The following is a 24,315-nucleotide window of genomic DNA, read 5'->3' as shown; positions in this document are numbered from 1 at the left end:
ACGTTAATTAACAAAATGTTTTCATTATGTTAAAGGAAAACTAAGTTCAGGTGGCATTACATTTCCTTCAAAATGTATTTGCTGTTAAAAATTAGTTGCATATAAACATAATTTCTAAAACAGTTGCACTAAAGTACTCATTTTAAACATTTTAAAAATGTTAATGTTGTATAAAATAACTGATTGGTCAAAACAGCAGAGACTCAGATAGTCACTGGTATAGGTGAAGCACCAAAAACATTGGATCCTACATTTCCCAAAATGCAACTCAATAGTGTTTTTCATTAGATCTTCCCTGCCTCTTAAATGGCGACTTCTTTCAATCTCTACCCGTCCAGTTTATAACTCAGGCTTTCTGTTCAAACTTCTCAAAGTCTCAAACCCAGGTGAAGATAACCCAGATGATGTCATCAAGGGATAACTTGGCTTGGGCTCAATGACATCATCAGGGTTACTTTGTCACACTTTGGACAGCCCCTCTATAGCCACAGAACTGTGACTGTTTTCATAGGCTGAGTTGTACTCCTCGTGTTGAGTTAGCTGAACTTTGTGTGTAAAATCCCAATGAGTTCTAATTATATGACAGTAAAAGACAACAGAAAACTCACTGTGAACAAACTCACTGTGAACAACAGAATTTTATTTCAATTAATGGATAGTCCATATTTCCAAACAAAAGTAGAGGGGATAAAAACAAACTCATTCAAACTTTCTGTGAATTCATTTATCAACAGACAGCTTTCTAAGGTCCCAGATGGCTTTTCCAATACCAATACTTGATTTTGATACCACAGTACCATGTTGGAAATGTGAGACAGGTTGTCAAATCAAACTTGCTTCCACCAAGGGGAAGAAAAAAAACGAAACAATTTAAAACAGTCCTAAGCTAAGTCACAGTCATAAGTCCAACTGGGATAATATTGTAACATAGACTGAGGTTTTCAGAGGTTAGTGATACATTTCTCTACGGTATCGGTACGATAAGCTCAAATGACATGAGTCGAGGGGGTTTTCCCTACATGACAATATCATCAGGAAGTGGAAAAGAACTCGCGCGAGGTCCAAAAAATGAAAGTGCTGATGTTTTTCTTGACATTGTCTATTGATGCATTAAAAATCTCTGTATTTTGCATCACATTTCTATGACTTTAATGTGCACATCAATCATTTTTACATTGTGTGAGTTCATTTCCTCTCCTGACAGGACATAATACCTGTTATAACAGGTAACAAGAGATTATGGCACAGTCATAAGATAAATGCTCAGTGACAAAATCTTTGTTCTAAGGCAAGTACAGCTAGTTTTGTAAAATGCTCCCCTCCCACCCCAAAGTCCAAAAGGTCCATTCTTGACAATTACAACTAAAAAACAATGATGGGGATGAATCGTGTCACTCCTGTGATAACATTATGTAAGGAGTTATGATGGGCCTTTTGAATAAGTAAAAAGGTAGATCGATTGAATGGCGTAAGGGTAGCAAGAATCTACCAGTGCTGTGATTTTAAGGAGTGAATAAGTGTCGGTTTTGACTACTTTACAATGCAAGTGCCTAAGCTTTTATTTGTATTTTTTAAAATTCCTTCTCTTCCCCTGAGACCTATATAGTCAAATTATAGACAAACCAAACATTACATTTTTTCATCACCAACACTACCACAAAAATATTCCAAACAATATGCATTTTTTTCGCTTTGGCACAGTCTGCTGTTAAGTGTAAATTTAGCTGGGTTTGTCTTTTTGTTCTCATATTGATATTGGCATGTCTGTCTCTCTACCCACCCTTTGAACCTGAGCTTTTCCCATTGAACCCTAATATGCTATAGATGCCTATGAATCAATGATATGCTGTACATATGGACACAATCATGAGTTTTTCTCCATATAAACAGTGCTAATACAAACACACACAATAAAACATGTCCTCTGCAAAAGTCCAAGACATTTTGGCATTTGTCTTTTTTTTAATGGCTTCTGGTTTTCTTTTCAAAAATTGGTAAATATACAACGGGCCCTTTGCTCTTGGTTGTAGAGTCCTATTGGCAAAGCCCTTGCTCAGTATTCGCCATACTGGGATGCTTGTACACAGCCTATGTAAATGTAGGCATAGCACCGACAGTAAAGGTGTAAATGTTTTGTCCTTAGCTGCCCCTGCACGGGGTTTGAGACTGACATCTGAAGTGAGTCCAACAGACCTGCTGGTGAACTGCGCAATAACCCGTTCTACCAACCTGTCCATCTCGTGCCACATCTCAAATGTAGACTGCAACGGGCCACCAAGTCTCTGCATCGGCCACGGTGAATGTTTGGCTGGCTTGTGTAACCGGAGACGATAACGTATTACATCGTCAGACTGGGTATTTGAGCGGAATGGTGAGGGAGATGCTTCCTCTGGGAAAGTTGAGAAGTTGAACGCAGAGAATGAAGGGAAGGAAGGATGAATAGATGAGTAGTCAGATGGATGTTCAGCCTGAATTTCTCCCGCAGCTTCTCCTTCGTCTTGTCCCTCCACCTCAGGGCCCGTTCTCGTTGTAGTGGAGGGAGATAGGCCGCTCACGCTGCACGGTGGGCATGTAAGGCCAATTGTAGCTGGAGCCCGAGAGCAGCATGTCACGAAGCAGTGTCTCGATGGGTGTCTTGCCTACCAGGCGCACGAAAAACAGCTGCTCAATGACCGGAGAGGAGACAATGCGCAGTGAGGGCAGGCGGAGGAGGAGGCGTCCGAAACGGTTTGGCTGGCTGGGGTACTGGTTCCTTACGTACTCCTCCAGAGCGCACTGGGACTTCTCCTGGATGCTCTCCACGTGGGCAACGTCTGACAGCCCCATAGCATCTAGAGGGATGGAAGAGAATGTAAAGATTTATAGTTTATCAATGGATCAAAAAAGTATTTATTATGGTGTCCAAAAGGACTCTGTGGGGAGGTGCAGATGATGAGGGGTAGACAGGTTAATGCTGGAGTCAAACTATTTTGAGTGAGTCAAATTAGGTGATCATGGTGCCTTAAATTCCTGCTGTGATTTGACAAAGTGAATTATCTAGATGTTGAACATTAACCAAAGGAGATCAGTAAGAGGGGGCCAGAGACAGACCTCCGGGATCAGGAATGTCAATAATCAAGGGTCACTGAGCACAAAACAGACACGGTTGAACTTGGTGAGAGAGGCCAAAAAATGTTGGAATCTTAATATTTCCATTAATGCCTTGTGAAGCATCCTAGATGTAGAATAAGTAATCTTATTCTATGACACACCACATGGCACAAACAACAAATTTTGCACACTGTTTTCGTCAAAGTACAAAAGTTAAAATGCCTTTATTAAAGTGGCTACGATGCGCCTTGATGTTTAAGGGGGTAAATTGATCGCCTACCCATGCAACAAGAGCACCTGTTTTGTGTTACACCGCTGCCATATCCAAGAAGCGCTTCCCATTTGTCATGCATGACTGTCATGTCTGTTGTACTGGGATGTTATCAGATTGAGATTGCTTTGGCTGATTTGCATGAAGAACAATTTTTAACCAGTTAGATATTGCGGCTTGGATGTTGCATGAACTCAAACTCTAAATTTCAATATTGTATGTTCTGCACACTCAATGTGGATGGCTAAAGTTGAAGTCTTGACCTGATTATATAATAAAATTTAGTTGACTTAAAGAAATGACAAGGAGAATGACAAAGATGACACGGAGGGGTAATAAAATGTAATAAAGAGCTGACAGTTATTATTTTGTTTCTTTCAAATTCCTTAAGTCAGAGAAATTTTACTCAAACTAAAGGCAATCGAGGTTGTCACTGCAGAGATACATATCTACTACACCCCTGTGGTCTGTGTTCACAGCACAGTACCGCGTTCCTTTTCCCCTCAGCTGGAAGTCATGTTCTGTCTTCCACCTCCTCACACCTCCCCTCCTACCATCCCCCCGCCTTGGCAAGAGTCTCGCACAACTGCGAGAGTGTGTAACATTGTGTGCGATACTTTTCGCACCCTCTATGTGCAGGAGAGAACACGGGGGATTTAGTGAAGGAGGTCAGAGATGTGTGAACTCAAAACAAAGACACATTCTACTGTACTCTGCCACATACTGTACATTCACTGGGAGTGCTCTTTGACTCTGCCCCCTGAATGAACCCTCATTTGGTGGACAGGGTTTCGATGAGGGCAATTTCTTCTCAAGCGCATTCTTTTAGTCTAAAAGCACTGGCCCGTAGGTTTTAACCTGTCACCTTGCATCGTAGGTCCCCTTTGTCATCTCACACTTTGATCTGTCCCCTGAGTAAACCCTGCCCTGCTGGGCCTCAGTTCCGCACAACAAAAAAATTTAATTTACCTCATATTTTAATCGAGCGTGTCAAACCCTCCCCGCCCCCAGTGGCCACTATTCTCATCATTCTGGATGAATAATTGCTCCCACTTTGGCTGTATTTCCCTCCTCTTGGGGGGGGTGGGGTTGGGGGGCTGGACAGCTTTTTTTTGTTAGGCCGCCATTTTGGGTTCTGCGTGACAAGGCAGTCACTGCCTGATTGGGATCTGTGCGACTGAAACCACTTCGCGTGTCGAAGCGACAGCTCTGGCGGCACCCTTCCACGCCAACCGCCCTGTTCTTTTGTCTGGTCCTTGGGCACACACCAGGTCAGTGGGGGTGAGGGATCAGGGTGGCAGGACTGAGATGCCCGTTCTCTGATGTGGCTTGATGGGACTAGGCTTCACAGGGGGAGAGGAGGGAGGGGACCCAGAGGGAGGTGAGAGACGATTGGTGTTTGTCTGAGCTTGTTAGCTCATCCTACCGGGTCTGCAAGAGTCAGGTTTATTAACGGGTCAGTTTAGTGTGTGCGTGTGTGCATGTCTGTCTCCATTACATTCAAATTTCTGTTAATATCTGCACGTTTGACTAAATGTATTGTCTTCAGGAGTCTTTTGGCAAGATGTGCAGTTTTTTTTGTGACGTGTGTACAAGTGGGTACATCTGCCCGCATACAAGGAAGTCACATGGGATGCTCAGGGCTAAAGGGGTTATGTAGGTCATGGCCGGGGCTGTGGTGAATCCTTCGTCTCACTGAAACCCACCATACATAATTCAACTCCCGCAGTGGGGGCAGGGGTCCCGGGGCCTGGGCTGGGCTTGGGGTTGGGTTTTGGGAGCGTTCAGGGAGGAGGGGTGGATGACTGGTTTCAATAATAAATGGGATCATGAAGGAGAGATGGCTGATGAAAGCAAGGAAGAGAAGGCAGAGGTGGCTCCAAAGCCACCCACATACACGGAGGAGAGACGCTAGGTACATGCAGAATGAATCTGACAAGCCGTGCAAGAGAGAAAAGAGGGAATGCAATAAAAAAAAAAAAAAACAAGGACAAGAGACATCTCAGTGTTAGCTTCTTCACCATCCGTTTCCCCTTGGGTCACAAGGCATGATCTCTCAGTGAAGTATCCCAGATGTGACAGTATTTTGGCTGGCACTGGAGTCTAGCGACTGTTGGGATAAACCTCAACAGGGTTTGTGTATAAGCAGTATCAAAACTATCACATGGGTTTCCCCAAAATGTAAAGCTGTTATATTTTGATTCAATCTTATCTGTAGCTCAGTGGGGAGAACATAATGCAGCAGCATAAGAGCGTGAGGCTCAAGTCTCCTGGTTTTGTAAAGAGCATCGGATACAAACAGCTGTCAAAAGACAAATCTATGAAAGCGTAAAAGCCTTTTCTTTGTAATATACTGAGCCAGTGATGAAGAGAGTGGTATAATTCAGCTAAGAAATTACCATCATCTGAAAATATAAGATTACAGGCGATGTCAACCTTTTCTGTCACAGGCAATTTTAGCAGATCATGGCTGCTTGGCTTCCTTTTTGTTAGGAGGAGATAAACATACGGATAGGTGGACCCAGATAGCATATGTGTGTCTATGTTAGAATTGCAACTAATAACTGTTTTCATTATCAGTTACTTTTTCTTCATAAAATGCCTATTTTAACTTCCTAGATACCATGGTGACATCTTCAAATATCTTTGTTTTGTCTGATCAACAGTCAAAAACCAAAGATATTATATAAAAAAGAGTAAAACAATTGGTTGATTATCAAAAAAGTTGCCAATAAATTTACTGTCTATCAACTAATCAATTAATCTGATGAGTTTACTGCAGTTTGTTTGCTATAATTTAGTCAAGAAATTTAATCAAGAAATTATTTTCTTTATCAGTCTCTCACAAAACATTGTGAACAATGAACTACATGGGCGTCAGACACTCAGTCATCAATATCTAGTGCAATCAGTTTAGCAAAGAAGCACCTAAAGATAAAGATAAAAGCTTCAGGTAAAAGCTCATCATCAAGTCCAGCAAAAAAAAAAAAGAAAAAGTGATTTAAGTGAGATACGAGCAGCTCCTCACAGGGTCAATAACAGCCTATTATGAGAGAGCGATCGAATTACAGTGAAATTCATGGAGGGCAGAGACCATGACTGACTAGAGGGAGGACCATAGACTGTAGCAGCAGCATTTACATATGGAGCCAATGAGACAATATCTGCTGCAGCGTTAGAGGTCACATCTCGGTCAGGCTCAGTGGAGGTGAAAAGGTTGTGGGTTAAGTACAGTTGATGTTGGCTTCATGTGTCCGTAAGCTGGATTTCAACACAAAAGAAGGAAGGAATGTTTCTTTGAGCTAAAACCGTCTCGATCTTATTTGAATGATTAAATATAGAGACGGAGATTGATGATTCAATCACCTTAAGGGGTAAAAACAATTTTAAACACCGATCTGGCATGAGAAGAACCACGTTGACAACTTTAAATTGGCTAATTTATGGTGTTAGCTGGTTTATTGGAGTATTTTCTTATGTGAAGGAGATAATTATTGAGTAATACATTTTTTCTCTCAATAACATAATACATGATGTGCGTTTGATTTCTCCCCTGTGCAGCTGAATCTTTTAATCTGACATCATTTAGTTCAGACTTTTGAAAGTGTTATGGAGACGTTACAGCTGGAGGTCCAATTGATCAAGTGAAACTGCTGTCATGATTTTGACGTAAAAGTAAGTAAAGTAATAATGAGGTAATGTCTGAGAGGAGCTTCAGTTACAGAATCCAACACGCTGAATCTAATTTAGTTTTTTTCTTTCTTTATTTATTTTTAATCATTTAGCTTTGAGCTTAAATCTTTTTTTAAACAGCTTACTGGATAGATCTGAGTATTTTCATGTCTCCTAGTAACAGCAACAACTTTGTACAACATGGCAACAGCAATATACTGTAAGGAAATATTTATAATTTCCTTTTGAGTTCTTAATATCTATACAAGTAACATATTGTTATTATATAATAAAGATACTAATGATACTTGATAACAACAAAATAGCCAAATAGCATTCATTCACATGTATTATTTATTATTGCATTCAATGGCTCTATCTCACCCTGATAAATAAGGAATATTTGTTATCTGCAGGAGTTCTGCCTCCTTTTGGCCGTTTCTCTAATTTAGGTTAAGCTGTTTACATGAGCTTTGATATGCTATGATTAAGTGTCCCTGTTGACATGTATAAACCAATTAACAGAATGATCCTGTGCCAACGGAAGTCGGCTCACCCACCTGCTACTGTAATGTTTCCCTGTCTGCCTTAGCAAAAGTTACTCACAGGAGAAAGGCTTTGTGAGTCTGAGATTGTGTAGAGGAAAAAAAAAACAAGTGAAAGGACAGGATTTTTTTTTTAACTTGTATTCAATTTATTATACCAAAATTGGACTTATAATGATACTATTATTAAGCTTTATTTTACCATGAACTGTTACATCTGTTTACATGTTTTGTAACTAATTTTTCCCCTGCAACATCAATTTGCATTGTCAGCTGTCTGGCGGGATTCACTCTCTGAATTTCCTCTCCTTTGGTCTCTCCCCCAATATTCAAGTTTTTCCTGTTTTTTTTGGCCCGGTTGAGGATTCGTTGTGATATCAGTCTGTCATATTAAACTTTGCTTGACTTATCTACCATACAATCTGTTAACGTTCCAATCCATGAGACGTTTTTGAGTAAACATGAAAATGTGGCCTTTCTCTCCAGACAGAGAACATTTTTACACAGCATGGATCAGTTTGCTTTGGCTTAACAGAATACAAATCAGGTATGAGTAGAACTGTACAAACAATCAGCCACTAGATCTCGCATTTTTGGGTGATGAATTTCTAGCAGCTCAAGATAATGTGCAAAAATTTTTTAAACTTTCGATCACCCGCTCTCGAGCCACCACCCCCCAGTTATATCCTGCTCTAACATCCTGTTTCAACTTTACTTTACGGAAACAAGGCACCATTGAAATCTCACGCAGTTTCCCCTGTGACTTGAATAAACCGCTCTCTTCTCCCCTGTACACACACGCTTCATTCAAAACTCACCAGATGTGAAGAGCACAATGGACTTGAGGCAGGAATATTCAGCCGTGTCGACCTGCAGGGCCTTCAGCTTCTCCACCTGCTCCTGGAAGACACGGATGTGGTCCATGAAGGCCACCACGCGTTCGGCTGACATGGGCGAGGCATGCAGGCCGGCCGCCGCCAGCAGAGGGGCCACATGAAGAGGCATGGAGCACTGGGCAGCGTTGAGGACGAAGAGCTCGCTCCATGACATGCGCAGCAGCGCCACCTAGGATGTAGGAAGAATGGAGCGGTTATTACAGGAAGGAATTTATTTTCACTCTTCTCCATCTGTCAGCAGGAAACCTCAAAAAATTGGATTTCCATGACACTTAGTTGCTTTTTTTTTGCAGATTTGGAATATTTACTATGAGACAATTGTTGTTTTTTAATGCTAACATATGAATAAAAAGAATCTGCTCCAAATATGACAGGTGTGGTTACGATAAAGGTGTGTTTGAAATCAATTTAAATTTAAATCTGAAAGGAATTATGTTTTCAAAATGTATGAAGTAAGTAATAAAAACAGGGAGCTGAAGAAATGTTCAACATTTGCAGAGGCTTGCACTCTCTAAGTGACCTCTACAAAAAGGCTTTAGACTCCATTTATACTTGGCATTGACATGAGTCACATGAACTGTGATCTGATAGCAACACATACATGTTATTTCTAAGTGTAAGACACAAGATGCTTTGCACATCCAATAAACAAAAGCACATATGGAGATGGTCATCATTTGGTCACATTATCAGAGATTACCGCAAATGCAAACAGGACAGGAGGTTCAATGAATGCACAAATTCATCTGCAGGAAGGAGGAAGCATAGGCTATACAAACCAAACACACAGCAGACAACTAACAGAGAGCACATACAGTAACTGTCATAAATTGATTGTAAGGAAGAGCCAATATATTGAAGTACTTATTATCAGTTTTAAAGGTCATAAAGATTACAAGAGGATGTGACAACCTGTGTTACCTGTGTTAAGCAAATGAATATGTTTTAATATGCTTACTGGAAACATACTGATCTGAATACGTGTTAACAAAATAATGTAAACGTTTCATGGAAAAGGATTTGAACTCTGATGTCAAAGCATATTGCAAAGCTAAACAGGGTCATAAGGAGTTCAACGTCAGTTAGCATTATTTGTCCACTATGAGATAAATTGTGCAATCACCACTGCAATAGAAAAAGCTCCAAATCATCTGTGAAAATTAGACATCATACTTTATAAAACTGCAAAATTATGTAAACTGCCGAGGGGAATAGCCTTAAAAAGTTATATGTGAGGAACAGCAGTCACAAGTTGAAACTATTGAGGTATGCAACCTAACATGACCCGTGAAAGAGTAGGTTTATACAAAGCAGAGAACCAATGGTGCAATACTGAAGCACTTACTGAGAGAGAAAGATATATCTTTGCTTACAGTAAACACAACTGATTCCTTTTTACATGACAGCGAAGAAATTATCATTTAAAGATCTTAAGCAGAGGCTGAAATGTTGTGAAATCGCAAAAAAAAAAATCATAGCTGACAAAACCACAATATTTCATTCTTTGGTTTTCATTCAGTGGCGCAATTAAAACAATTATTTTTAGCCATACTAGCGGCCTCGCTCTACGGGTGGCAACGTTGGGCTGTCAGTCCACCATTTACAGACTGAAATATGGGATGGATGAAAGACGTCTCATCTGGCGTCGTCGGGTCTAAATTTAAAATTTTCCAATACTTTGGTTCATGACTAAATACTTGCAAAATTAATGGCAAGTATAATACCATGTTAAGTAGTAAGTATTAGCATGCTAACAGGCTAAACCAAGATGGTGAAAAGGGTAAATATTAGCATGTTAGCATTGTCACTTTGAGTGTACTAGCATGCTGATGTTAGCATTTAGCTCAAAGCAATGCTGTCAGTACAGCTCCAGTGAGCTGCTAGTGTGGCTGAAGACTTGTTTCTTATGCCCTCATGTTTAGTTTCCTGCCCCTACATTTCCTATAAAAGTAGACTTAGGGCTGAAGAGTGAGATAATACAGTTATGTATTTATTCATTACATTTATGTGCAGCTCATGTGCATATAATGTGCTGTTTTTGGATTGATGTTAGAATTTCATAATGGCACATAATATTGTTTGCTGTTTAAGTTTCTATACAAATCCCCTGTCTCTTTATTTTTTCTTTGCATCCTTTATTAAAGAGTTGCCGGTTGGGTATTTTCTAAGTGTAATGTAAATTCTAGTTGTGCATCAAAGTGGCAAAGACTCACCTGATCCATGAGCTGCAGATCAGGGAAGAAAGGGATGTTCTTTGCCCACTCAACAGCGCTGAACAGAAGCCTGGCCGCCAGCTCGCAGATGTTCTCGATGCCCATCAGGTTGTTTCCCTGCATGCACTGGGCCCCGTAGCGAGACGTGGGGTAAGGCTCTGCACGCAGCAGCAGAGAAATGAAGCCGGATAGGTAGGGCTGGCCGTTGTACGGGTCGGTGCCATTGGTCAGGTACTGTCCTGGGCTGCTCTGGGAGTTTGATGTACGTCCTCGTTGTACAGCTGATTGAAAACAAGACAGGGTGAGGGTCAGAATTCAGCTGCATAAATTTGAATCTTTAATTCATGAATTTGTGACATTTCCCGGTGTTTCTGTCTTTTTCTTTTCTTCGCACATGTCTTCATCTCACTCCAGCTGATAACTTTTAACAGACAGTAAATTTCTGTCACTAGGTTGCTATTAAACTTATGATTTATGAGGCCTGCTGTAACATTATGCAATACACCTAAACCTGGTCCAAATCCAAATGGTCCCTGCACGGCATGCATGAAAAGAGAAAGCCTGCAGGAGGAATAGAAAGGAAGAGGAGACGAAGACAGAAAAGAAAGAAGCAAATTGGGCATGTCAAATGTGTCGGGTGGGTGGGCTGCAGAATGGGGGCGAAGGGGTGAAAAGTGTAGAGACAAGAACATTTCTGTGACTCCTAAATTTGTCAGCGCTTGTCTTTTCAGTGGAGCAGTGGAAAGTGGCCAGGCCAAGGCCATTCTCCACTGCTGTTGTGCATCAATGAGTAATGACAAGCAGCAGCTGGTAAAGATATAACACTTCTTCACACCTACATATGTTATGCGCCCACATATGCATAGACACATAGGCATTCCACACATGAATACATACGGTAACATCTCCCCTCCTCCCTCTGCTGGCAAATGGCTCAGCCTGAGGCGAAAAGGGCACACAGAGGCCATGCTCTTGTACACACACACACACACACACACACACACACACACACACACAAGCACACACACACACAAGCACACACACACACACACACACAACCCTCTGTGCAAAGCGATGATGATGCGGCGAGTGCTCAAAGGCCCATTTGGAAAACACCTGTTCAGTCATCCCCACTGTCTGACTAATAACTCCATCTACTATTACACAGAGAGAGAGAGAGAGAGAGAGAGAGAGAAGGGGGGACAGGGGAGAGAGAAAGGCAAGAGAGGCAATGAAAATGCAAAGGGGGGGCCACGTGAGGAAAAAAAATGAGGTAAAAGGGTGAAATGGCGAGATAAGGTGGAGAAGGAGAGAGTGAGAGCTGATAAGTTGAGAAAAGGGAGATTGAGAGCAGAGAGAGAGAGAGAGGGGAGAGGTAAAGAGAAGAAAAAAAAAAGGTGCACAGTTCAATATGTTTGAATATAGCCTGAGATGAGGCTTCAGATAGAGAGCGGTGGTTTACATAAAGAGACAGGTGGAGGTAAGAGGTGGAGAGAGGGGTGAAAGAAAAGGGAGGAGGAGGGGTTTGGAAAATGCTTTTCAACTCCGCATCACCTGTCACCTCAGACACAGCAGCTGTGTCAATTGAACGTACCACGGTGCGTCTGAGAAACGAGAGGTCAGATCACTCAAGAGTGTTATAAAAAAATGCCTTTAATTCTAGCCTGTCCTCTGCGCAGAAAAAAAAAAAAAAAAAACCCACCTCTGCACAAAAGGTGTTGACCTCAAAATACTAGTTTTCCCTGTGAACTTGTGTCAACCCGTGTTCCCGGAAAAGAATGTAGTCTCCTTTGGCAAACAGCGCAGTCTCGCTGGGCTGAGCTCAGAGGTGTTGCCTGTCACAAAGACAAGGTTGCACAATGGGACATTCCTTGTCCTTCTCCAACAGCTCTTGTCTTGCTTTGCAGAGAACGGCTGTCAGATTAGCCACACGTGTCTGTCTTTTCTGTGGGATTTTCACAAACGAAGGGGAATAAAACACAGCTTTGAGGAGCAGGGGTGAAAGTGGTCCGAGGAACAAGGCGTCACAATTTCCACAAAGATTATCTGGCCAAATATGTTTTCAGTCACAGCACTCGGAGGTTTGCCTTGAGTGTGATGTGAAAGACTGCTAAATCATACAGTGCTCTTGCTGCCAGTCAGTAATGTTATTGTAATGCAGGCTTGTGAAAGACTTCCCTGACTGTCCATATCTAAGTCAGAGCACTGCCATGACCTAAAACTGTCATCCTGTCCTGGCTTGTTAATGTATTTTAGCTCACCAAAAACTATTTTTGGGCGTCTTACTAATGCATTGAGCAAGTTGTAAAACACATTGACCCTGACTTCAATGTGGAATTAATCAAATTCATTAAGATCCAATAACATTGCACAAATTCCACGACCTGTTGGGACCCCGCTGCTTGTCATGTCTCTGATTTTGTGAATTCACGGTTATTAATCTGCTCTCATATTGATTAGTGGTTAATCCTGCAGATGGTGGCAAATCTACTTGATCCACTTGACTTTTCAAAAGCCTCATTGTGGGGGTCACTCGTGGCTGAGAGGCAGAGCACTTGAGTACGTCTGACTGAGACACATCGCTCTCTGTTTTTCCTCGCCTACAGCTGGCTGACGAGACTGACGAACAGAGAGACAGAAACGGAGAGACAGAGAAGGAGAGAGGGGTGATTATGGAAAGGTCCAAAGGAATAGAGAAAGAGAGACAAGTGTAGAGACAGAGAGACGCAGTATCTTGACGTAAAGGAGGGCAGCGAGGGAGAGAGTGAGAGAGACAGAAATGAGATTAGATTAGACAGACAGACAGAGAGAGGGAGAGGAAGAGAGAGAGAGAGAGAGGAAGAGAGAGACAGAGAGAGAAAGCAAACAGATGCCTGAGGATAAGAGAAAAAAAGGAAACCAGGGTCAGAGACAGAGAGATGGAGAATAAAAGGGGGATGAGAGCATAAAGTCAGATTTGGGTGTCTGCCATAATCTGCTTCCTGCTTTTTAATTGGTACACTGTGCCTTAGTTTAATGTAATTGACTGAGCGCGTCATCTGACAATACGGTAAAAAAAAAAGCTAGAAAACTTTATTTAAGATATTATATATAAAAGATATACAAAAAATATTCTTATATATATTCTGATACCCAACTGAGGGCATAAAAAGCACAACAACAAAAAAACTAAATAGCATCTCATGTAGCTGGGACATGAAATTAGGGCACGGGAAAGTGGGAGAGGAGGAAAGAGCATGCAGACAGAGGTACCATGGGAGATTTCAGCTGCGACTTTTAAAATGCCACTTCAGCAAATGGCAGCTGGCAGAGTGCATGGTTCGCTGCCTGGCTGCCCTGGATTAGCCTCTGGGTCAGACTGTTAGTGGAATTACAGCAGCTAAATACAATTAAGGCCTATCAACATTTGGACTAAAAGGTCACAGTGCCGGGGCGACACAGACGCATTATAGATTCGGCTCAGTCTAATAGTTGCGTTTAATAAGTAGCTTTTCCATTTCTAAAGCTTCCACTGGCGAACGAAAAATAAACACGTTACCTCACATGAACCTGCGTCTGATGTGTGTCCATGTCAAATAGTGCCACAGCTCAACTGCATGTGTGTGTGTGTGTGTATGTGTGTGTGTGTGTGTGTATGAGGGACATTTACAAGATTAGAAAAATCTGCAGCCATCAAACACACTGTCGAGCTAAAAAGCTAAAAGTCTCATCTGCTGAAAAGACATTTGGGAGGTAAAGGAGAGATATCGTGTTCTGCCAGTGTCTCTATATATGTGTGTGTGTGTGCATATACTGTAGATGTATACATGAGCGTGATCTAACTCAGAGGTCAGCGTGTGATGTGACACCGAGGTAATATCCATGTGGCTCAGTTTTATTTTGGCCCTGAACCTTAACCTGCAGGTCACTGCTCTGCGGCAGGGCAATGCTCCAAAGAGAGTGAGATAGGAGAGAGAGGAGCTAATGTGTAAACCAGGAGAGAGTTAGAGATAAAGAGACTGGCAGACAGAGACGACAGTGATGTTACTTAATGGAAAAAAAGTTCTTTGCTTTTGTTGAATAACAAGGAAATTGCCATGACACCTTAAAATCTTATGTTTTTATTATTTTATAAGCTTTAATTATTTAGCTAATGGTTTTGTACTTTTTTTCTATGAAATGGATATAACATGTACAGATACTGCGGACTGAGAGTCCATGGTCCACAGTATTTGTCCCACTGTGTGCTGTTGTGCAAGAACAGCCTCTAGTTATTTTTCTACTTATTCTACAGAAACATTTTCTGCTGCCAGAAAAAAAACCTGAAAATTCTCACGATACATCTTTATACTGTTGTAAAGTGAGTGAATAATAGTGCAGTTGTGCATTTTTTTTTGGGCCACTCAGGGGCAGCGGAAAAAAAGCTGTAAACACAACTCTGACATATTATCACCTTTTTAGCAAACACTTGCCTATTTACACATCCAGCAGATATGGAGCAACATTAGCATTTATTTGGAGTCATGTTTCTGTTCACCTGATGAACGTTATGCTGATATTCTCTCCTTCTACGTCTGGTTTTGGTCTCCACTAACTTGTAATCTTGCTCTTTGGCTGCTATATGCTCGACTATGTTCATCAGCTAGTCGCTAACTTTGTCTTTCTGTTGTTTGGTGCTGGGAAAGTAGCGTCTTATCGGTTTTTAGCGCCTGCTGCAGCCAAAAACGACGCTACGAGAGCCGCGTCACTGAACCGAAACAATAAAGTTGCAGCCAGAAAACCAAAACAATGACCTTCAAGTCGATAATGAAGCTCCATAGAGTTCAGGGGAACTGCATTCAGCTGATAATCATCTGTAAGTTTGTCACTACGAGTGGCACCTTTCAGATTTCTTGTAGCCATGTGATCCATTGTTCATAGAAAAATATTGACACTTAAAATTTCAAGGCTGCTGCAAATTGTTGAGTACCATTGAGGGGTATTGCAGGCCTTCCTAAACTCTGTATGCATTGAATTAATATTGTGTGTGTGTAAATCAGTCAGAGAGACAGAGCGTATCAAAATGGATATTTGTTCATATAAAAGTGTCGCGCATGACAAACTTAAAACACTCTTTCTTCTCATCTACTGAGAGAGAATTGAGAACAAACCATCTGCACACCGAACGAGGACCGACTCCATCCCCAGTTGTGTGCCGAACATGAAAGAGTGGAGGTATGCAGCGAACGTGAAAGACACAACAGAACAAGAGCGCAGAAAACCGGAGGCAGTGCAGGAGCAGGGAAGGAAAACAGTGACACAGACAGAGAGAGACAGAGACATGGAGGGCAGAAGAGGAGGAGGAGGAGGAGGAGGAGGAAGCAGCATTGTGTGAGGAAGTTTGATAGCTTTTGCTGTGTGGATGCTGTTGCCTCAGTCTCTCTTTGATGAGGCAGTTCCTGAATTAATTAGTAAACCAAATTCACCCTGTACTCAGTGACTCTGATTCACGCTATCCTTATTTATTTATCCTTTATTTATCCTTATTTACACTTACAGCCCCCCCCCCCCCCCCCTCCCACCCACCCACCCACCACTAACTTCATGTCATTCCTGTGAGATTAGCTTTTGGAGAAGACACGTCTGCATCAAGCTGCATGTACATATGTTTTTAAACAGATCATTGCCTGGCTCTCTTCTATTTCTTCAACTAGTATTATCATCACACAGTACACACAAAGACAACTTTACTTAATATTATTTAAAGGAACAGTTCACCCAAAACATGTCTTCCCATTTATCCCCAGTGGTAGCCGGTCATGCCTTTAGTTTTGGTTTCATTTTGTTTGAGATTATGAGGTATCTGCGACTGAGACTTCTGCTGCCATGCTGATACAGAAGAGGTGAATGGATTTTTGTTTCTGGTGTTCAAAGTGTAGAAAAATTCCTCTTGAAAAAGTCAGCTGCAAAATGCCTTTTTTTTAGAATCAAACCATACAGCTGCAAACCAACGTGCATGCAGGGGCGGACTTTACCATTAGGCAAGGTGGGCAACTGCCTGGGACCTCCTGATGTTTAGATATAAAACATGTAAAATGATGTTACAACAATGTTACTACACGACATATTAATAGACTATTCATGACACATCATTGGTCCGTACTATGATTAAATGTTTTAGCTTCATATCATGCTATTTCAGCAGCTTTTCCACCAGACAGGAACAAAATTCTGGGGTGAAACAATGAATTCTTTTTGGCAAAATAATAACATATTTTCCGAGTACACCTAGTGTTATCTAGCCATGCACATAGTTTCTATTGTCTTGAGGCAAGAGCAGGAATGTCAATGGCAGACCTCCAGACTTGAACAAATTAAACCAAAACAACAGTATCTGCGTGGCTAAATACCACCAGGGGTTAAGTGGGAAAGTGGGGGAATTTCGGTGACTCTTTAATGATTCGTGTGGTCAAGGAGGAAAGTCCGTAATATCAGACGTGGAGGAAACGACTGGCCAATATTCCATCTTTATCAAAATGTAAATACAAAATTTTATACTTTTTTTTTGCTTGATTCCAAATGGGGACAAACAAGAAAAGTTTGTTGCAGCTGTTATGAGTGCTTTGTGTCTTCTTGTGCTCATTTTCCTTCTGCACTACTACATTTCCAATGAGTGAGCATGGATAAGATCATCAGCTAAATGCCTAAAATATACATGTGCCTGGACTCCCCACAGTGCTGGAGTGGAGGAAAGACACATGGGGTTAAATGTTCCTGACAGTGACTGACAAATTCTGTACCTCTGTGTCAACTCTGTATGTTCTTACAAGTGACCCGAGTGACACACAAAAACAGGTTGAGCTACTTAAAGTCACAAGCAAAACACTCCAGAGTTGGTATGTTAAGAGGGGTTGACTGAATGCATCTGAAGGTCACATTTACATTCCCTGATGTAGGATGTGCAGGGGGAAAAAAAAGCATTAAAAATGTCTTTATAGGGAGGAGGTCATTATATGTTGTACAGCCTCCTCACCTTGATGTGTCTAAACGCATTAAAATCAGCATCGTTCATCTATTCACCCACATGCCTTTCTGCAATATTCAAGTTAGCCTTGAGGATAACTCACGGGCTCCGATGTATTACATTAATGGAGGCTGGGTAGCACTGAGCGATATGTCAATGGGAGCCATTTCCATCTAAGAGGCCTCTGATAATGACTTAGCCTGCTAGTGTGGTGACAAGGGTTAAGTATTTGAATTTGTCAATAGTTAAATTACTGGGATAAGCGAAGGATTTCAGAGCCAAAGGGGACCAGACTGCAGTTTTTTGGTGTTAAATTGCCCGCTGTTACAAGCCCACTGTGGAGTATGGATTAGTCAATACACTGTCTGTTACACTTTTAGTGCTCCTGTGGGGTATTTACCCACTGGTGAGGCCCCAGCCAGTTCACACATTTGGACTATGACTTGAGCCTTTCTGTTATTAATGTTTTAGTTTTGGTTGACCTATATTTTCCGCTGCTGTTTTGTCGGAGTGCAATATGGGTCAGAGGAGGAAGCAGCACATCCCGCTGTGCATGTTAGTGTTTGGGTATTACAGATTCCTGTGCTACAAATGGTTGTTCAGACAATTTATTTCCAGTGCACTCTATTAACTCTACTAGCGTGTCTGTGTGTGTGTGTGTGTGTGTGTGTGTGTGTGTGTGACGTGCACACAGCTGCCCAGGCGTCAGATTCAAGACGTTCACAACAGACATTATCGTCATGGATGCATGCATTAATCAGCAGTAAACTACCACACGTCTTTGTGTTCTCAGTGAAGTCGGTAGCTCGTCCTTGTGGGGTGTTTCAAAATTAAAACATTCACTCCAGTTCAAAGGAACTGTCAGGCCGATTCTCTTTGCCGCTCCGCTTCCTATTCAGTCTAGAAACTACACTGACAGAGAAACAAGTGGAGGTTTTTTGTGTAGCTGCGTGGTTAGACAATGACACTAACGCTGCCAAGGTTTTAAGGGTTTGATTCCCACTGAGGCTGGCGCAGAAATGTTTACTGTCACGGTGCTGAAAGGTGCTCCGGATAAAAGTCTCCAACAAATGATATTATGTCCTACACAGCAGTCTACCGAAAGAGGTCAAACGTCCCCTTTGGAAACAAAAAGAAACACACAGTTGAAAGCGAAAATCCTCTAAACCTGAAGCGGTCCACTCATGAAACTTTTAGCATGTCTTCACAGGCAGGAGATTATTAATTTAGTCGTAACAGAAAAGTCCTGCAGCAGTGTTAGTGATATTGAAGGATGCTGAAATTTTTTATAACCGAAACCAAACTTTATCTCGCTAATTTTATCGATGAGGAAATGATGGAGTTATAGATCAGATGATGCAAACTGAGGTTATCAACAGCAAAGGCTCAGTTATCCAAAAACATAATCTTCACACAGCCTGACAGGTTTATACCCCTCATCTGTGAACAAAACCCGTCAACACTTACAAATAATCATAATAAAATAAGTTGTTCCATCTTCCAGGACTTTCCCTCAGGTTTTGTTCTTACTCTGTCAGGATGTGAATTACCTTATGACCTCTATGCAGTGCTGGAACATGTAAAAAGGTTTCTAAATGCCAAAACATGACAAACTCTTTTCGCTAAATGACTTGCATTTTCACTTATTCTCACTATCTTAAAACTTTTGAAGACGTATCGAGGGAACATCAAACGCATATTTCACCTGGATCGTAACTGAGAACAAACATCGTGTCCCCTTGACAACCTTAGGTGAACCTGTTGAACAATGTAGAGGAAATATGACTTATGTATGACCTCTGGGGACAATGATAGCAGTTGTGTGCTTTAACAGTCCTGCTGCTTTTTTGGTTGACACCCTCAATTTCTGAATTCTAGGATGCAGGAGAGTTTAATTTATTGTAGATGTTAGGATAAAATAAAGATGCCAGGATGTATTTTAAAAATAAAATAAGACAAATATGTCCTTGTAGAGAGTTTACAGCATCTGCCTTGTTTTTTTTACCACTTCAAAACATCAACTGTGATTAATTAAATTTGAAACAAGTCATAATACATATTATTCATGCTAAAATGATGACTTTCAGCTCACTACTTATGACATTTCTCATTTTTAATTCTGATTTTCAGATCTACTGATCCAACGTCTGAAGTTGCAGCAAGACAGTGCATGTGTCTCAACAACAACAAAAAAATGTCCCTAAGTAGACAAATGATCACTGATAAACAGGAGTCAGTCGACAAAGAGGATTTAAGGACACCGTTTAATCCCGCTGACCTCACATGCACTAACAGATGAGCTCAACCAATGTAAATTGTCCTGCTCCACATTTAAGCGTTTTGCGCAGAACTCTAAGCCAGCGCTGCAAAAACACTGTTTATATCAGGTAGTCATCACATGACGACTCTTAAAACCTTCATTTTTCTTAAAATATTCTGGAGATAATTTACCATCTTTTCAACTCAAATTTAAGAATTTTCTACCTCCCTGTTATTTGGCCTTATTTTAACGAGCCACTCACTTTTAAAAAAACTTTTGGAATTAACTGAAATTGAGTTGAAAGGAAAAGTAAGCAATTTAACTTGATGTCAATAGACAAATTACTTGTAAAAAAGAATCTTTTTTGCTTTGTAGACTAGTTTACAGCCTATATGCACAACATCATGATGTTATGTCATCTAAATGGCAAAAACTAATTCCTTCTGACGCAATCCTTCAGGACTATAAGCTTTCTAACGTCTCAGAGCTGTCAGCTTGGCACTGCAAAAAAAAAGTCAATTTAAATAAAGCATTTACTTTAATTAGTTTTAGTTTTAAGAAGTTAAATGATTTACCACTGGCGGTGCATGCAAATTAACTTTTCAGGAATTTCATTTCAACGTAGTGTTGATTTACCTCCAAAAAAAAAAAAAAAAAAGACAACTGAGATGAGTTGATTCGAATGTTTTCTCCTCTGTTGACATCTTTTCACCTGTTCAAACGCTAAAATTCAAACTTTAATTTTAAGTCTCACTACCAAACTTTATCAGATGGATTTTTTTTGCAGTAAACACGCTGCAGCGCGTCAGGCGATTTCCTCGGGTTCATTCAGTCGGAAAGGAGCATGACCGAGTTGGTGTGGCTTGCGGGTATTTTACATGAGGTAAGACTGTGTGTACAATGCGCACACATTCATACACGCGCACACACACACACACACACACACACACAGTGAGAGAGAGAGGCATAGCGGTGCGCTAGCGGGAACCCTTGAGGGATCATCTCATCTCAGGCTCTAAGGACGGGTATTTCCACCATCTCTGCATTTATAGTAGTTTGGCTCAGGCAGAGAACAAAGGACGGCTGGGCCGTTGTGGAGTCACTGTCTGTCCTTCAGTGTCCCCCTGCCGAGGTGTCCTTGAGCAGGGATGCTGCTGCTGACCCCTAATCCGTCCTCTGAGAGGGAAAATAAAAGGGGCGAAGTGTGACATCATTAAAGATTCAGACTTTTGGTGACATCTAAGGTCATAATTTGGTGAAAAGTTGCACTTTTATTTGCTCCCACGAGACAGTTAAAGCCTTTTTGCATGTGGCTCACCTGTTCTCTGTTCAGAAAGGTGTGAGCATAGTTTGTGGAGTACATGCTGCTGCTCTTGGCATTTTTATCAATTTTTTGAAGAGATTATACCAAAAATCATGTAGACACAAGCTCCCCATACTGCCTTTGATCCTATAAACTGTCACCTCTAAATTTATGTCTTGATGGTTGGAGTTCAGTAATCCAAGCCAACTCACATAAACCAAAACAACAAAAAAATGTAACCCATTAGTCACGCTGTCAAAACAATACTTAGGAAAACAATATTTTGGGTTCATTTGGTTCACATTAGAAACTATGTACCATCGCATCTCTAATGACCGGGGTGTCGTTGCTGAATGATGATTAATAAGGAAGCGCTCCTCTTCACCAACACGTTTCCACTGCTCCTCTTTGGCACTAACTGACCCGTTGTTAATCCAACACAATACAACAAATGTAGCGGCATCCTCTTATAGCGGCTCTGGGTGTCGGTGAGCAAACAGCATAATTAAAACTGAACTACAAAAGAGGGATTTTGCAGAGCAGCAACGGGATGAACGGTTTAGATTTGGTAAATGAATGTGAAATAAGCATTGTGGTACCGCAGGTGGTGACTGATTATTTACCCATAACAACAGTGGCTGGTAGAAAGGTTAAATATAGACGCACAGATCAACAGGCATTTCACTACATGACACAGAGGTTCACGCACAAAATATCTCATTGGGGCTTTTGTCGTTGGTAGTTTGTAATCCGTCATCTCACATGTCAAAGTGAAAGAGTATTGCGTTTCGTCTTGAAATGTAGTAGTGGAGGAAATCTGTCCATGTGGTGAAATATACTCTTCAATCCAAACCAGTTTATGTCCAGATTTTTCTTAAATTATGTTTTCTTGTCACAATCTGCTTCACTCTTTGTTGCAAAGATGTTGTTTTGTTTTGTTTTTTTAAATTAATGAACCAAGTAGAACTACACTGAAAACAAGAACATCAGCAAATGTTTAGAGGCACTTGTTTTAAAACTGTAAAATCTTTTACAGTTGGTGTTTTTGATTGATATTTTACAGTGAACGACATTACGCACAACTTTACGCACAGCAACACATTTTGTAAACAAATGTATCTGGTGCCACTTGCTCACATTGACATCCATCACACACCAACAGAGGACAGTCCCGGCCTTACCTTCTCTCCTCATACCGACTTTGAGGCACTTCTTCAGTCGGCAGTACTGACACTGGTTCCGGTGGTGCTGGTCGATGGGACAGTCTCGGTTCCCCCGGCAGGTGTAAGTGAGGTTCCGCCTCACTGAGCGCTTAAAGAAGCTTTTGCATCCCTCGCAGGTGAACTGACCGTAATGCTTTCCACTGGACTTGTCCCCGCACACCATGCAGTCCACATTGGGGATCTTGTCCCCGGAAAGTGTGTCGTTCCCCGGGGTGGAACCGTTGGGAGTCCCCGGTGCCCCGCCGGGCTCCTGTCCGCAAATCTGGAGCTGGGACCCCGGATCTGCAGAAATGTTCTCTGGCCACTGGTTTACTACCATTGCCATGCTATCCCCAAACACTTTGGTCTTTGTTTAAATCACAGAAGGAGAGTCAGAGAGTGATAGGGATCCGTCCTGACGTCTTGGGGAGAAAAAAACAAGGGAGGGCGAAGAGGCGCTTCCCACTTCCTCCAGAGGTCAATCTAAGCTTCTCTGAGCTTATATTTAAACCGTTTTTTTCTATATTACTGAGTTCTTTCTGTAAACATCTATCAAAGTTTACAGCAACAGCGAGGAATCATCATGATCGATGAATTAGAGCGTAGCCTACAACTCCCGGTGCTCCTTGCTGCGCAGCAATCCATAAACACGTTGTTCTTCAGAGTGAGACCTCTTGGAAAAGTCAGTCCAATGCGACAGCGTGTAGACTGGAAAAATCAAATGTTGTCTGACTATTTGCTTGCCTCTAGAATTTGTAAGAGGGTAAATAACGCTGAAAATAACAGACAACAATATTTCGCCTCTAAGCAGGTCGCTCCAGTCTACACCACGCTCAATACTGAAAATGTGGAAAAATCAAGATAAATTCAGCCTCTTGAATGACAAGATCGATTTAATACTGACCACATTTCACGTTCTTCGGTGAATGGTTTATTTAGTCCCATCAAGCTCTTGGAAACGATATAAAGCGCAGTCCCGAGGAGTAGGCAATCCTCTTGTTCTTGCGCGCCGCGGTGAGGTTTTGGAAAGCGACGTCAGTGTGCGCTCCGATATTTATATTTATTTACCCAGCACACAACCTAAATATCCTCGGAGCTGTTTTGAATGATCGTCCGTGTAGGCGAGCTGAAGCAGAGACAGTTTACGCGCAGGACGCTCTTTGGCGCTCGAGTGTATCGCTTCACCCTTCTACTGTCTGTCCAGTCTTTCGGAGTCAAAGCTACAATTTGGGGAAAGTGTCACTAGCAGTCTTCCTCGTACAGCTGCCCCCCCTGGCGGCGCTCCATATACGGTCATAACTGCCAAATAAGGTCACATCCCCTCCCCTCAGCGGGAGCGGTGGGAGATAAAGGGCCGGTCGCGATTGGCCCCAAAAGTCTGGTAAAAAGTAAGCAGCTCTCTGATTGGACGGCGGTCGATTAGGATGGGTTTGACTGACAGGAGCGGTTGTTGTGATACTTAAAAGTAGGCTACATTAGTGTCCCATTGAAAATCAAATCTTGCGCGTCCAGACATGATAAAACTGCGGTTAATATATAGTAAAAGAGTAGCTTCACAGAGTTAAATTGTGTTGAACGTGTGTTGCATATTCGGTAGAGATATGTAAACATACACTTTCAGGTTTATCTTTTAAATTGACTTGATATCTTTTAAGTTCTCATGTAAATCTTCATGAGGAGGATTGAGGGGATTTAAAGTCCTACTGCGCTCAAAAAGAAAAAAAGTGTTGTGCTTATTGTTACTCCACTTGGATGTTTGACCTCCACTCTGAAGGATGATGTATGTAAAGTACACGCAACTTTTGAAATGAACAATATTTGCATATTTATAGACTCTGCGTTTTCAATGAGAAAGAAGTAGAATATGTAAGAATGTTTTAT

The 24,315-nt window shown here is 41.5% G+C and overlaps 1 protein-coding gene across 1 annotated transcript; it reads right to left on the bottom strand.

The window, feature by feature from the left end:
• Nucleotides 1-619: 619 nt before the first annotated feature.
• On the bottom strand, nucleotides 620-23,647 carry nr2f5 (nuclear receptor subfamily 2, group F, member 5). Its single transcript, XM_067600717.1, has 4 exons — nucleotides 22,414-23,647; nucleotides 10,688-10,968; nucleotides 8,397-8,643; nucleotides 620-2,831 (listed from the first exon to the last, which is right to left on the bottom strand). Exons 1-4 carry the CDS (start codon nucleotides 22,778-22,780, stop codon nucleotides 2,512-2,514), a joined length of 1,215 nt encoding a protein of 404 aa, XP_067456818.1. The 5' UTR covers nucleotides 22,781-23,647; the 3' UTR covers nucleotides 620-2,511.
• Nucleotides 23,648-24,315: the final 668 nt, after the last annotated feature.

The sequence above is a fragment of the Thunnus thynnus genome, chromosome 10 (genome assembly GCF_963924715.1).
Source record: "Thunnus thynnus chromosome 10, fThuThy2.1, whole genome shotgun sequence".
In the NCBI taxonomy this organism is placed as follows: Eukaryota; Metazoa; Chordata; class Actinopteri; order Scombriformes; family Scombridae; genus Thunnus; species Thunnus thynnus.
The sequence above is the reverse complement of the archived record's forward strand: the minus strand, read 5'-3'. Positions and strand labels throughout refer to the sequence as shown.

Excerpts from the sequence above, each read along its gene's own strand:
- nr2f5 (XM_067600717.1), bottom strand. The coding sequence starts at position 22,780 with ATGGCAATGGTAGTAAACCAGTGGCCAGAGAACATTTCTGCAGATCCG. Across the intron at positions 10,969-22,413 it reads AGTCGGTATGAGGAGAGAAG|CTGTACAACGAGGACGTACA; the intron begins GTAAGGCCGGGA and ends GTTTTCAATCAG. Across the intron at positions 8,644-10,687 it reads ATCTGCAGCTCATGGATCAG|GTGGCGCTGCTGCGCATGTC; the intron begins GTGAGTCTTTGC and ends CCTACATCCTAG.